A 12,916-nucleotide genomic window follows, 5' to 3' on the forward strand; every position below is an offset into this window, starting at 1 on the left:
GTCTAAGAAACAGTAACTATTGTCTCTTACAAGTCCATTGTTGATACGTCTGGCCAATTTGTCAAATGTTTCATTTTGTACTTAAATCCATTACATTGTTCAGCAAATCAATTGTCAAACGTGGTACTGCAATCTACAAAAACAATAACTTTTTAATCTGTGATAAAAAATTAACAATAGATTAATACTAAACATAACCATAACTATGATTATAAGAATGAATCCTACCTATAGCCAACAAAACTTAAAACTTTAAAAAAAAGAAAAGGAAAAAGGTTATGTTTTTGACGTTATTAATTTAATGAAAACTATTCTTAAATAGATGTAAAACACATGAAAAAATTTAAACTATGAAGCTAGCAATTGCACTGAACTACATATAAATGATATCATGATAAGCAAAAGTAAATTGATAACAGTGTATTAACCGTTTTGGATATTGTAGAAAAATATGAAGATTGAATCAATTGTCATAAAAGTTTGAAATTGAAAAAACTTTAAAAAATATAATACTGAAAATTTAAATGATTACCACTACAATTAAACAATAAATTTTATACATTCAATGTTTCTTTAAACAAATACAAAACTAACTATAATGATAATGACAAGGATTGTATAAATAACAGTATGATATTTGAGATTAACTGACACCTATTTAAATACCTAAAATAGTTTTGACATTCTAAAAACCAATGATTTAATTTAATACACAAATCTTACAATAAACTAATTGAATGTATTGACGTCTAAGAAACAGTAACTATTGTCTCTTACAAGTCCATTGTTGATACGTCTGGCCAATTTGTCAAATGTTTCATTTTGTACTTAAATCCATTACATTGTTCAGCAAATCAATTGTCAAACGTGGTACTGCAATCTACAAAAACAATAACTTTTTAATCTGTGATAAAAAATTAACAATAGATTAATACTAAACATAACCATAACTATGATTATAAGAATGAATCCTACCTATAGCCAACAAAACTTAAAACTTTAAAAAAAAGAAAAGGAAAAAGGTTATGTTTTTGACGTTATTAATTTAATGAAAACTATTCTTAAATAGATGTAAAACACATGAAAAAATTTAAACTATGAAGCTAGCAATTGCACTGAACTACATATAAATGATATCATGATAAGCAAAAGTAAATTGATAACAGTGTATTAACCGTATTGGAAATTGTAGAAAAATATGAAGATTGAATCAATTGTCATAAAAGTTTGAAATTGAAAAAACATTAAAAAATATAATATTGAAAATTTAAATGATTACAACTTCAATTAAACAATAAATTTTATACATTCAATGTTTCTTTAAACAAATACAAAACTAACTATAATGATAATGACAAGGATTGTATAAATAACAGTATGATATTTGAGATTAACTGACACCTATTTAAATACCTAAAATAGTTTTGACATTCTAAAAACCAATGATTTAATTTAATACACAAATCTTACAATAAACTAATTGAAAGTATTGACGTCTAGGAAAAAGTAACTATTGTCTCTTACAAGTCCATTGTTGATACGTCTGGCCAATTTGTCAAATGTTTCTTTTTGTACTTAAATCCATTCCATTGTTCAGCAAATCAATTGTCAAACGTGGTACTGCAATCTACAAAAACAATAACTTTTTAATCTGTGATAAAAAATTAACAATAGATTAATACTAAACATAACCATAACTATGATTCTAAGAATGAATCCTACCTATAGCCAACAAAACTTAAAACTTTAAAAAAAAGAAAAGGAAAAAGGTTATGTTTTTGACGTTATTAATTTAATGAAAACTATTCTTAAATAGATGTAAAACACATGAAAAAATTTAAACTATGAAGCTAGTAATTGCACTGAACTACATATAAATGATGGGAGAACAGCAGTTGTCCGAAAATTGATAACAGCTCTGACCAAAAAATGGTGGCGTCAAATCTATTGCCAACATCGAAACTTTAAAAACATTTGTTAAAATAATTATTGTTTCTTTTAGTGGTATCACTAGTTTGAAACTTTAAAATAAAAGAATTAATATACCACGAATTAAGATATCGTGTAATATACTATTATGCTATTTATATTATGGTTATTGGTTACCCGATTTTCATTCACTAATCACTTATGTCTTATTTATAGCATGACAAAATAGAACATTTTAATTTAATAATACGACCATTAAATAGATTAAATTTAATCTATTTCTATTCCTTAATACAACTACACTGTATAAAGATTAAAGACATACTATTGTCTATTATATAATATAATATCCTAATAATATGAAATAGACGTATTTCCTGTGACATATTTTGTCGTATACTCGACTATTATTACTCGTATAGTCGTATGGGCTGATCACTCTGATGCACTACACAATTAAATGTAAGTTTTTGTATATTTAAATTTAAAAAAACTATTATTTCATCTAAATAATAATTATAAAACATTTTCAAATAACACGTTTTAACTTTTTAAATACATTCCCTCAGAATCTGAAATAGATATTTAATGTTGAAAACGTCATAATTGTATTAAGTACTCTTACTAGTATCTTTATATTTTATTTTTATTTGTATAATTCACTATAATTGTCATTAATCATTATTCATACAAAAGTGTGAAAACTTAATATAATATCTAATATTTATTTACAATTTATAAATAAAAATACATTTCTAATAGGTAGATTATAGAGGTTAGTAAAATTAGGTACTTAAAGTTGTGGTTATTAATATTTAATATTATACTACAATGAATTTACATTTATTACTGTTAACAAACAAGGCTGCTAATTAAAATATTTTTGAAAATATAACTTACGTTTAAAGTCTTTTAACTATTTTTTTATAGGAAGGTACTTTTCTGTTTTATTCAACTTGTAGAAGTTACAATTTAACTAGAAAATAAAAGTTACTTAAACATAGTTAAAAATCACTAATCAGTTACTTTTTTTATACAGTTAAAGCTAACAAATAAAATAGTTATTTAATTAAATTTAGTTTTAGTTTTAAATAAATGTACCTATGTATCGGACTATGTATTAAAATGAATTTCTGTACACAAATATTATAAAATCAAATAATATAACATGTATAAATAACTTAACTTGTAGAAGTTACAATTTAACTAGAAAATAAAAGTTACTTAAACATAGTTAAAAATCACTAATCAGTTACTTTTTTTATACAGTTAAAGCTAACAAATAAAATAGTTATTTAATTAAATTTAGTTTTAGTTTTAAATAAATGTACCTATGTATCGGACTATGTATTAAAATGAATTTCTGTACACAAATATTATAAAATCAAATAATATAACATGTATAAATAACTTAACTTGTAGAAGTTACAATTTAACTAGAAAATAAAAGTTACTTAAACATAGTTAAAAATCACTAATCAGTTACTTTTTTTATACAGTTAAAGCTAACAAATAAAATAGTTATTTAATTAAATTTAGTTTTAGTTTTAAATAAATGTACCTATGTATTAAAATGAATTTCTGTACACAAATATTATAAAATCAAATAATATAACATGTATAAATAACTTAACATAGTTAAAATAAAAGTTTTTAACTCGTTAGTGCCCAGCCTTGCTTATATTTAGGTGCATATACATAATTAACCTAACCAAATTAATTATTTGAACAAAAATATATAAATTAAGTTTCTAGTTAGTAAAATAAACGCAAAGTATTAATCACATTTAAAATCGATTCTATGTCATTGTCATACAAAATATATAGATAACCTTAAAATTAAGATAAATTTAACAAAATATCTATTCAAAAATAAAATAAAAAAAATTTTAAATTTAAGTCAAAATTATAAAAAATAAAAATTATAATTCCCTATTGCTGGTGTTTAGCTATATGTTTGGCTATAATTTGTTATTTAAGCTATTCATCATCTGTAAGTTAAAATTAATTTGTATTGATCATTATAGAATATTATTTCAAGTTATGTAAAAAAAACATGTACCAAGGTGAATACCAATCTCCTGTGCTATATAACCATCGACTCTATGCCCAGCTCGTCTTAGAAATTTTATTATTCGGGTAGGATCCCTGTCAATCACCAACTCTTGTAACAAACCCCTTATAACTTGAGTATTATGATTTCTAATTTGTTTGGTTCGTCGTATCTATAGTTTAATTGATAGCATTGATAAAATAAATTAATATAATTCAATACTCTGATCTACTTACTTTCAAATTATTTATCAATTGTTGAAATTCAATATTATATTGATTTTCTAAGAATTGTAACTGATCTGTAAATATATAATAATAATTAGTTACCAAGTTAAAATTAAGCTTAATAGTATTTTATGGTTCAATCCTAAAAAAAACTATTATCCATCAACCTGTAGTAACATTCTATCAATAAAATACATAAAAAATATACATACTTTATAATGAATTATGTGAATTTATAATTCATGACACAAGCTAGTTATTTTATTTGCAGTGCTAGAAATAATTTTTATTTTTAACTACTGGAAAAGTAGATATTTACTGGAAATTCATTCAAAATATGTTTTTTACTCTGATTAATAATATAATAATGGGAATCAACATGTTAATAGTCTATCATTTAAGTATACTTACTACAAAAATTGAATACCCAAACATGTTACAATTTTAAAACAAATATCCTATAAATTCACAGTTAAACATTGCTTTGATTATGGAACATCCATAAATAATACATAAAATCATAATAAAAGCCATAAACATAAATTAATATTGAAAATAGGTAGTTATTATTTTTAAACTGTATAGGTAAAGGTTCTAAGTACTATATTTTCTCCTTTCCTGTAACAAAAACACATAAAACATTTAAATTTTAGTTACTCTTTCTAACACAATTATTGTCACATAGGTAAAGATTAGTTGACACTTATGATGATACAATTATAAAAATTGAACTTTAAACCATACTGAGGAATTCCCAAACTTTGGGATGTGGTTTAATTAGTCTCAACAACGAAGCATGATAACTCTCAATGTAGTTATTTGTCCTTATTTCCTGATTATATACTGAGACATTTTCAGGGCTTATTGTTAGAAACCAATATCTCCAAATATAATCAATTAAAAAATCATTTAACTGCACAGCTAAATCAGGGAAATTGTTTACATATTCTAAGACTTCATTGAAAGCATCTTCCATTGATGGTATAGCATCAATTCTTGTAGCCGGTAAGTATGGCAAAGCTAAAATCTATGCATAAATATAAAGAGGTAAATTATTTAAGTATTTAATTTATATTTATTATTATTTGTTATTTACCATTCTTAATATACATGTTGCATTTGAATTGGTTTTTATTAAATGAAAAATTTGAGATTTTTTAACTCTAGTGTACCGAACGACTGCCTAAATATATTTCTTAATATTAATAAAATATTTTTTCAGATTCGACAAAAAGTGAAGCTACTATTTACCTGGCAAAAATGAAAATAACATCCTTGAGTTTTACTCTCAGGAAATACTATTTTTGCGGCATTAATTAGATCATACTCATAATCTGTTATTATAATTAAATCTGCATAGTTTAAAGGTAACACACTTTTGACATACCTCAGGAGTTGTAAATAGATATCCTGTGTTTTACCCGTGAGGATAGCATGAACTAGGGGGAAGCTCTAAAAAACAAAACTAGTATGTATTTTTTTAAATTGTATTATTGTATAATAATTGAAAAAAATATTAACAAACTTACAACATTTTTGAACAGGACATGGAAAGAAAATATCTGATAAGCATCATTATCCAAAAATTTTGGTACCGTTTTGAATGTACCATCACAACCAGCTACACGAACCTATAAATTATAAACTGAATTGTACACAAAGTAATTTCCATTATATTTACATACATTTCTTAAATGTTGTTCAATTTTTTGAATATGGGCTATGTTGCAATACAGGACACCTTTAATAATTCCATTTACTACCAACGGGCCTTGATAAAATCTATACAAAAATTATTATTAAGTAGATGTAATATATTCAATTTATTATCAACTTGTATTTACTGTAATTTTTGCAATGTTAATGTAAACGTTTGGTTTTTGTCATTGTTTAGCAAATCATGGAAATCTGAAATATTTTGAGGTGTGGCTGGGAACATTCCTTGTCGCAATCGCCTCATTCTTTCTGCACACTGAATGAAGGTGTAGTTATTTGCAGCTTCTGGAAAACTTTAGTAAAAAAAATAAGATTCAAACATTATATCAGAAGTGTATGTATGAGACTCGTATATTAGGTTACCTAAATTATTGATCATTAAACCTAATATTAAATTAGTATAATTTGTATTGTTTTTTAGACAAAAATAAATATGATACCAACTTTACAATTGATTCCATGTATATACCACGAGGAACATATGAATTTACAGTTTTCGTTAAAGCCTTTTCTGTTATGTGTTCTCGAAGAAATGGAACATCTAAGTCAAACGGTTTTACTAGATGGTTATGTTGCTTTGACAACTTAAAACTTTTGTTTTCTCTATCTGATGATATGGCTGCAGTTGCCGTACATTGGCCTCCTTGTTTTTTTTCCAAGCATGCCAAATAGCTAAACAGTTACAATTATGAGGTATTGTATAACCTTAAATTACTAGTTTTATTTTAATGTATTTTAATCTCACATTTTATTTTGAGTACTTTTGTTCTTATAATACATGAAACCTAAATTATCACGAATTATTTCTGTGGTTCTTTGTATACCCGGAATTATGGTATAACAATGTGGCTGGATATTAGGCGTAGAAAGAACAGCGGGTACTTGTTCTTGAGGTTCTACTATTAAATATACAGATAAACAATTGTGTACACCCCTTACAAATATGTAGTCATTATTGGGTTACATAAATAATGTGTTACATAAGTTTGATTCAACACATGCAATTAACTATTTAATCTACTTACCAGCTTCATCTTGAATTTTAGAGTAATTGTGATCATGATTTACAATATCTAAATAAACATTTAAATTTTAAATTAGTATGTGAATCACCTAAACAGTAACTGTGTTCATTCTAATTTCTTAAATTAACAATTTTATTGATCTTTAATCATAATGTGCAGTGTATGTACCTATTTTACTAAACTATACACAATACACATGTCAATTAATAATTTAACAAATATGAAATTGTTTATATCAATTAGCATTTTAAAGTCATGAAAATTGATCAAGAAAAATAATATAAAATAAGCTTTTAATAAATAATAGATTATTAACAAATGAACTGAAGAAAGATAAGTTATTTCTACTGTCAATTAAACTCATTTTAACTTTAACCTTTTCCTAGCTCAAGTTAAGCTAACAATTAAAATAAAAATTGTTGAACGTTGAATTTCAGCAATCAAAGGAAGTTGTAAAATACGGTAATCGGTTAAAAATTATCTGTTGTAAAATATCCAAACCGAAATATCCAATGGTCAAAATATCCAAATGTATCTTTTTCGAAAATAAATAGGTACATTACAATTTACTTTCTAATACAATTAGCTCAAATATGTCGATAATTTAAACAATAAGATACCTAGCCTTGGCGTTTTTTGAAATTTCCAGGTTGAAGTACAATATTATTTTTATATATTATTACATTTTACCTTAATCGTCGGTGAGTGTATGTATACTGCGCGTCGATCCATAAGCTGAGCGTGGCGAGCTTTTATTAAAAACTCAACTCAGGGGTGGATTGGGGGAGATATAGAATTATATAGAAACGGGATTAGTTCTAGATCCTTTTCTATTTTATTATACATTTTTTTTTATTTATAATAATAATTTTAGAAAATTATTTAATATTTTATTTTATTGTGTGTACTGTATTCATAAAAACAAATTATTTTATATTATTTGACTATTTGACTAATATGTGTGCAATATAATTTGTGATATTATTACTATTATTATACTAGGCATTTTTTTTATAATTAAATAATTTAATATTTGAGGTAATTGTATTAGAAAGTAAATTGTAATGTACCTACTTATTTTCGAAAAAAAAGATACATTTGGATATTTTGTCCTAGATTCTCAAAATACATACCATATTCCAAAATAGTGGCTTGTTCAAGCGACATGTTTAACAAATGTTTAGAGAAAGTTAAAAGAAAAATAATTAAAATTATTCAACAAGTTGTGTAAATGTGTAATCCAGAAAAGGGTACTGGTCTAGTTGACCCCCGCCAGGAAGGTAATTCCCCCGCCACTCAAGTTTAGTTGACGCCCACCACTTACCTACATCTCTCGTATTTTTGATGTTATAAAATGTATAATATACTGATCTACTGCAGAGTGCAGATAAAAAAGGTACGAAATCATATACGTTAGGTATTTGTGTGAAATTCTCTAACTAGATATTTTAAGAATTATGTTTGGTTAAATCCATGGCTAAATATATTAGATAAGTATAACAGCGGGTGTCGTATATAACATTATGAAGTACCTACCTCAGTTATTCAGTTGTCATCTGAACAAAAAAAAAAATGAATTTCCGACAAATTTATAGTGCCGTGCATGATGTTTCATCGGCAATAATTTTTTTGCAAAACCAAAATATTATCCATAAGACTAGGACTTGCGACAGTGGACACGAAATGGTTTTGGATACACAAAGGGGTCGGTGGCGATGTCATTTAAGATTATGTCGAGCAGAAAAAGGTATCAAGACCAATAATTGGATACAAAGTGCCAAGTTAAAGTTGCCAACTATTGGTCACTTCATTTATGGTTGGGCTCATGAGCTGACATCAGTGGACTTTTGTAAACGTGAATTTGGAATGAGCAAATCTACGTAGTAGATTGGAATAACTTTATGAGGGAAGTTGGTATATGGAAAATTTCTCAAGGTGATTCCAAAATAGGAGGTGTTGGTTGTATTGTCGAGATCGACGAAAGTTTATTTGTTAGACGCAAAAATAATGCTGGTCGAATACTGCCACAGCAATGGGTGTTTGGTAGCATATGTCGTGAGACCAATGAGTGTTTCGTCGTATGTGTACCCGATCGGTCGGAAAATACACATTATTGCCAATAATTTGTGAACGTATACGAGTTGGATCAACCATTATATCTGATTCCTGGCGAGCCTATAATAATATACAACAAACCAGCCATTATACACATAACGAAGTGATGAATGTATTGATTTTACAATGATGTGTGTTTTTTTTTTTTTGTGTCTGTGTACAGCATAACTAGTCGAAATAATGCTCCAATTTCAAACTATGGGGGTAGTTTCCGATGTAAAAGTGAATATCCTTGGTGCATTATAGAGGTAAAAAGTTAACATTTTTCAACAGTTTTCAAAAAAATCGAGAAAAACAAAAAAAAAATGACGGAAAAACGGCAATTTTTACGCAAAACCAGTTTTCGACCAAATCGATTTTTTTTTATGGTTGTAATTCAAAAACTAATTACTGAAAATACTTGAAATTTTCACCAAATGTTAATGTCAGTGGTATCCGTATATAGTTAAATTTTCAAAAAATTTTGACTTTTTTTGAGTTATTTATAGACCACTGAAATTTTCGATTTTTTTGAGAAATTTTTTTTAAAGTGTCGATAAAAAATTTTTGGATGACCAAAAAGTTTTGAAAATTTAATACAAGGTTCCTAATGAGTTGTTTTTAATGTAGCTAAAAAAAATTAAAAATCGTTAGTCACAATTTTTTTTATAAGCGTTTTTAGTTCAAATTTTTACGAAATCTGTCGAAAACGCGAAAATTTGCAAGTAATTTTGAAGTTGAAAAATCATAAAATTTTTTGTGTTTATAACTAAGGATTAAAAATACAACACTAAGTTTTCCATAAGTTTACCTTCAAGTATCTATAGAGAAAACTCGAAGCATCATTATAGGAAAAATTTTAAGTGCGTTTGAATTTTAAATTTTAACGAAATAGCGTAACGATAACGATTTATCCTCAAACGATTTTAAATATTTGTTATTATTCAAAAAGTATAAGTCGTAGATACTTGAAAATTTTACCAGTTATTAAGATTCGCGTTTTCTTTACGTGATTTAATTTTCAAAATATTTTTTAATATAAGCTGGTTTTTTTAAACCACCTTTTTCACCAACCACTAGAAATTATATCCTAGGCTGACAAATCATCTTCGTTCAGAATCGTTTTTCGTATACAATGATAACTATCATTGGATTCAAATTTAACACTCCTATAATATATAATAATGATCCATACGGCACCTAATGTACAGCAGAGCGGTACTCACTTGCCCACTTTTTTTATTTATTAATATAATATTGCCATACTTTTTATATATTTTTATTTTGACCGCTTGAATTGTTCTGTATAATCATAAATATATAATGTATTATATGTATTATTAATCGTACATTTTTGTATAAATTATTGATTATCGAAAATACAAAATGTGTATTATAATGTGGCGGGCGTCAACTAGACCAGTACCAAATGTTCTATATAATCATTATTGTTAAATATTTGTATGTTTATAAATACAAATGCCGACTTTTGTATGTAATGGTTGGCAACGCTTTTTGGTTTTTAAAACTGTTATCAGTCGTCGCCTTCTTATCATTTTTCGGACAACTGCCTACGACCCATAAATGATATCATGATAAGTAAAAGTAAATTGATAACAGTGTGTTAACCGTATTGGAAATTGTAGAAAAATATGAAGATTGAATCGATTGTCATAAAAATTTGAAATTGAAAAAACATTAAAAAATATAATACTGTAAATTTAAATGATTACAACTTCAATTAAACTATAAATTTTATACATTAAATGTTTCTTTAAACAACTACAAAACTAACTATAATGATAATGACAAGGATTGTATAAATAACAGTATGATATTTGAGATTAACTGACACCTATTTAAATACCTAAAATAGTTTTGACATTCTAAAAACCAATGATTTAATTTAATACACAAATCTTACAATAAACTAATTGAATGTATTGACGTCTAAGAAACAGTAACTATTGTCTCTTACAAGTCCATTGTTGATACGTCTGGCCAATTTGTCAAATGTTTCTTTTTGTACTTAAATCCATTCCATTGTTCAGCAAATCAATTGTCAAACGTGGTACTGCAATCTACAAAAACAATAACTTTTTAATCTGTGATAAAAAATTAACAAAAGATTAATACTAAACATAACCATAACTATGATTATAAGAATTAATCCTACCTATAGCCAACAAAACTTAAAACTTTAAAAAAGAAAAGGAAAAGTTATGTTTTTGACGTTATTAATTTAATGAAAACTATTCTTAAATAGATGTAAAACACATGAAAAAATTTAAACTATGAAGCTAGTAATTGCACTGAACTACATATAAATGATATCATGATAAGCAAAAGTAAATTGATAACAGTGTGTTAACCGTATTGGAAATTGTAGAAAAATATGAAGATTGAATCGATTGTCATAAAAATTTGAAATTGAAAAAACATTAAAAAATATAATACTGTAAATTTAAATGATTACAACTTCAATTAAACTATAAATTTTATACATTAAATGTTTCTTTAAACAACTACAAAACTAACTATAATGATAATGACAAGGATTGTATAAATAACAGTATGATATTTGAGATTAACTGACACCTATTTAAATACCTAAAATAGTTTTGACATTCTAAAAACCAATGATTTAATTTAATACACAAATCTTACAATAAACTAATTGAATGTATTGACGTCTAAGAAACAGTAACTATTGTCTCTTACAAGTCCATTGTTGATACGTCTGGCCAATTTGTCAAATGTTTCTTTTTGTACTTCAATCCATTCCATTGTTCAGCAAATCAATTGTCAAACGTGGTACTGCAATCTACAAAAACTATAACTTTTTAATCTGTGATAAAAAATTAACAAGAGATTAATACTAAACACCACCATAACTATGATTATAACAATGTATCCTACCTATAGCCAACAAAACTAAAAAATTTGAAAAAGTTTATGTTTATGATGTTATTAATTTAATGAAAAGTATTCTTAAATAGATGTAAACACATAAAAAAATTTAAACTATGAAGCTAGCAATTGCACTGAACTACATATAAATGATATCATGATAAGCAAAAGTAAATTGATAACAGTGTATCAATCGTATTGGAAATTGTAGAAAAATATGAAGAATGAATCAATTGTCATAAAAATTTGAAATTGAAAAAACATTTAAAAATATAATACTGAAAATTTAAATTATCACAACTTCAATTAAACAATAAATATTATACATTAAATGTTTCTTAAAACAAATATAAAACTAACTATAATGATAATGACAAGGATTGTATAAATAACAGTATGATATTTGAGAATAACTGACATATATTGAAATACTTGAAATTGTTATACATTTGAGGTAAACCTATTAATAGATTAATGACTGCTATTGGGTTACAATACCTAAAAACAGTAGGCAATAAAACAACAACAGATCAAGGATTTAATTATGTCACACCAAACGAACAAACATTTCCTTGTATTTTTTTTTTTTATTATACTGATTAAAGTTAAATACAAAAAAGAATTTAACTACATTGTGTTTATGTCTAATAAGTTGTATAAAATAGTCATGTATTCTTTGAATTATATTTTTTGACATTTTATTATTTTTTTTTTAAACAGGTTTTAATAAAATAAAAAATGAAATGGGTAGTTGGGAATGGAGATATGGACGAACGCCAAAGTTTAATATAACTGTTAAATGCAATGAACAGTCTGTTATTTTATCTGTAAAAAGTGACATTATTGAAATCTTGTTACTACCTGTAATATAAAGTTAAGCAACTTAGTAAATGAAAACTTTAATATGATTATAGTGGAAGAGATAAAACGACGTTTAGAAACAATAAAATAGTAGTAAAGTA

At 25.5% G+C, this 12,916-nt stretch overlaps 1 protein-coding gene and 1 long non-coding RNA gene across 12 annotated transcripts; one reads left to right on the plus strand and one right to left on the minus strand.

The window, feature by feature from the left end:
- LOC126555656 (uncharacterized) lies at window positions 1-12,070 on the minus strand. Of its 11 annotated transcripts, XM_050210560.1 has the most exons (14): window positions 8,084-8,476; window positions 6,951-6,998; window positions 6,671-6,824; window positions 6,370-6,597; window positions 6,054-6,218; window positions 5,895-5,991; window positions 5,739-5,840; window positions 5,461-5,661; window positions 5,306-5,392; window positions 4,219-5,236; window positions 3,992-4,154; window positions 1,525-1,627; window positions 724-880; window positions 1-133 (listed from the first exon to the last, which is right to left on the minus strand). In XM_050210560.1, the coding sequence occupies exons 1-10, from the start codon at window positions 8,115-8,117 to the stop codon at window positions 4,943-4,945; spliced, it is 1,410 nt and encodes a 469-aa protein (XP_050066517.1). In that variant the 5' UTR covers window positions 8,118-8,476; the 3' UTR covers window positions 1-133; window positions 724-880; window positions 1,525-1,627; window positions 3,992-4,154; window positions 4,219-4,942. The 11 variants fall into 11 exon arrangements, 2 of the variants coding, with proteins under 2 accessions (XP_050066517.1, XP_050066518.1); XM_050210561.1 differs by lacking the exons at window positions 1-133; window positions 724-880; window positions 1,525-1,627 and adding an exon at window positions 3,497-3,920; XR_007606901.1 differs by lacking the exons at window positions 3,992-4,154; window positions 4,219-5,236; window positions 5,306-5,392; ... (6 more) ...; window positions 6,951-6,998; window positions 8,084-8,476 and adding exons at window positions 11,023-11,125; window positions 11,712-11,868; window positions 11,964-12,070 and having other exon boundaries at window positions 7-133; window positions 778-880.
- LOC126555657 (uncharacterized) lies at window positions 5,539-6,491 on the plus strand. Its single transcript, XR_007606905.1, has 5 exons — window positions 5,539-5,677; window positions 5,754-5,870; window positions 5,946-6,018; window positions 6,104-6,259; window positions 6,347-6,491. It is a non-coding gene; the product is annotated as an uncharacterized LOC126555657 (long non-coding RNA).
- Window positions 12,071-12,916: the final 846 nt, after the last annotated feature.

Source organism: Aphis gossypii, unplaced genomic scaffold, assembly GCF_020184175.1.
Source record: "Aphis gossypii isolate Hap1 unplaced genomic scaffold, ASM2018417v2 Contig00975, whole genome shotgun sequence".
Classification (NCBI taxonomy): Eukaryota; Metazoa; Arthropoda; class Insecta; order Hemiptera; family Aphididae; genus Aphis; species Aphis gossypii.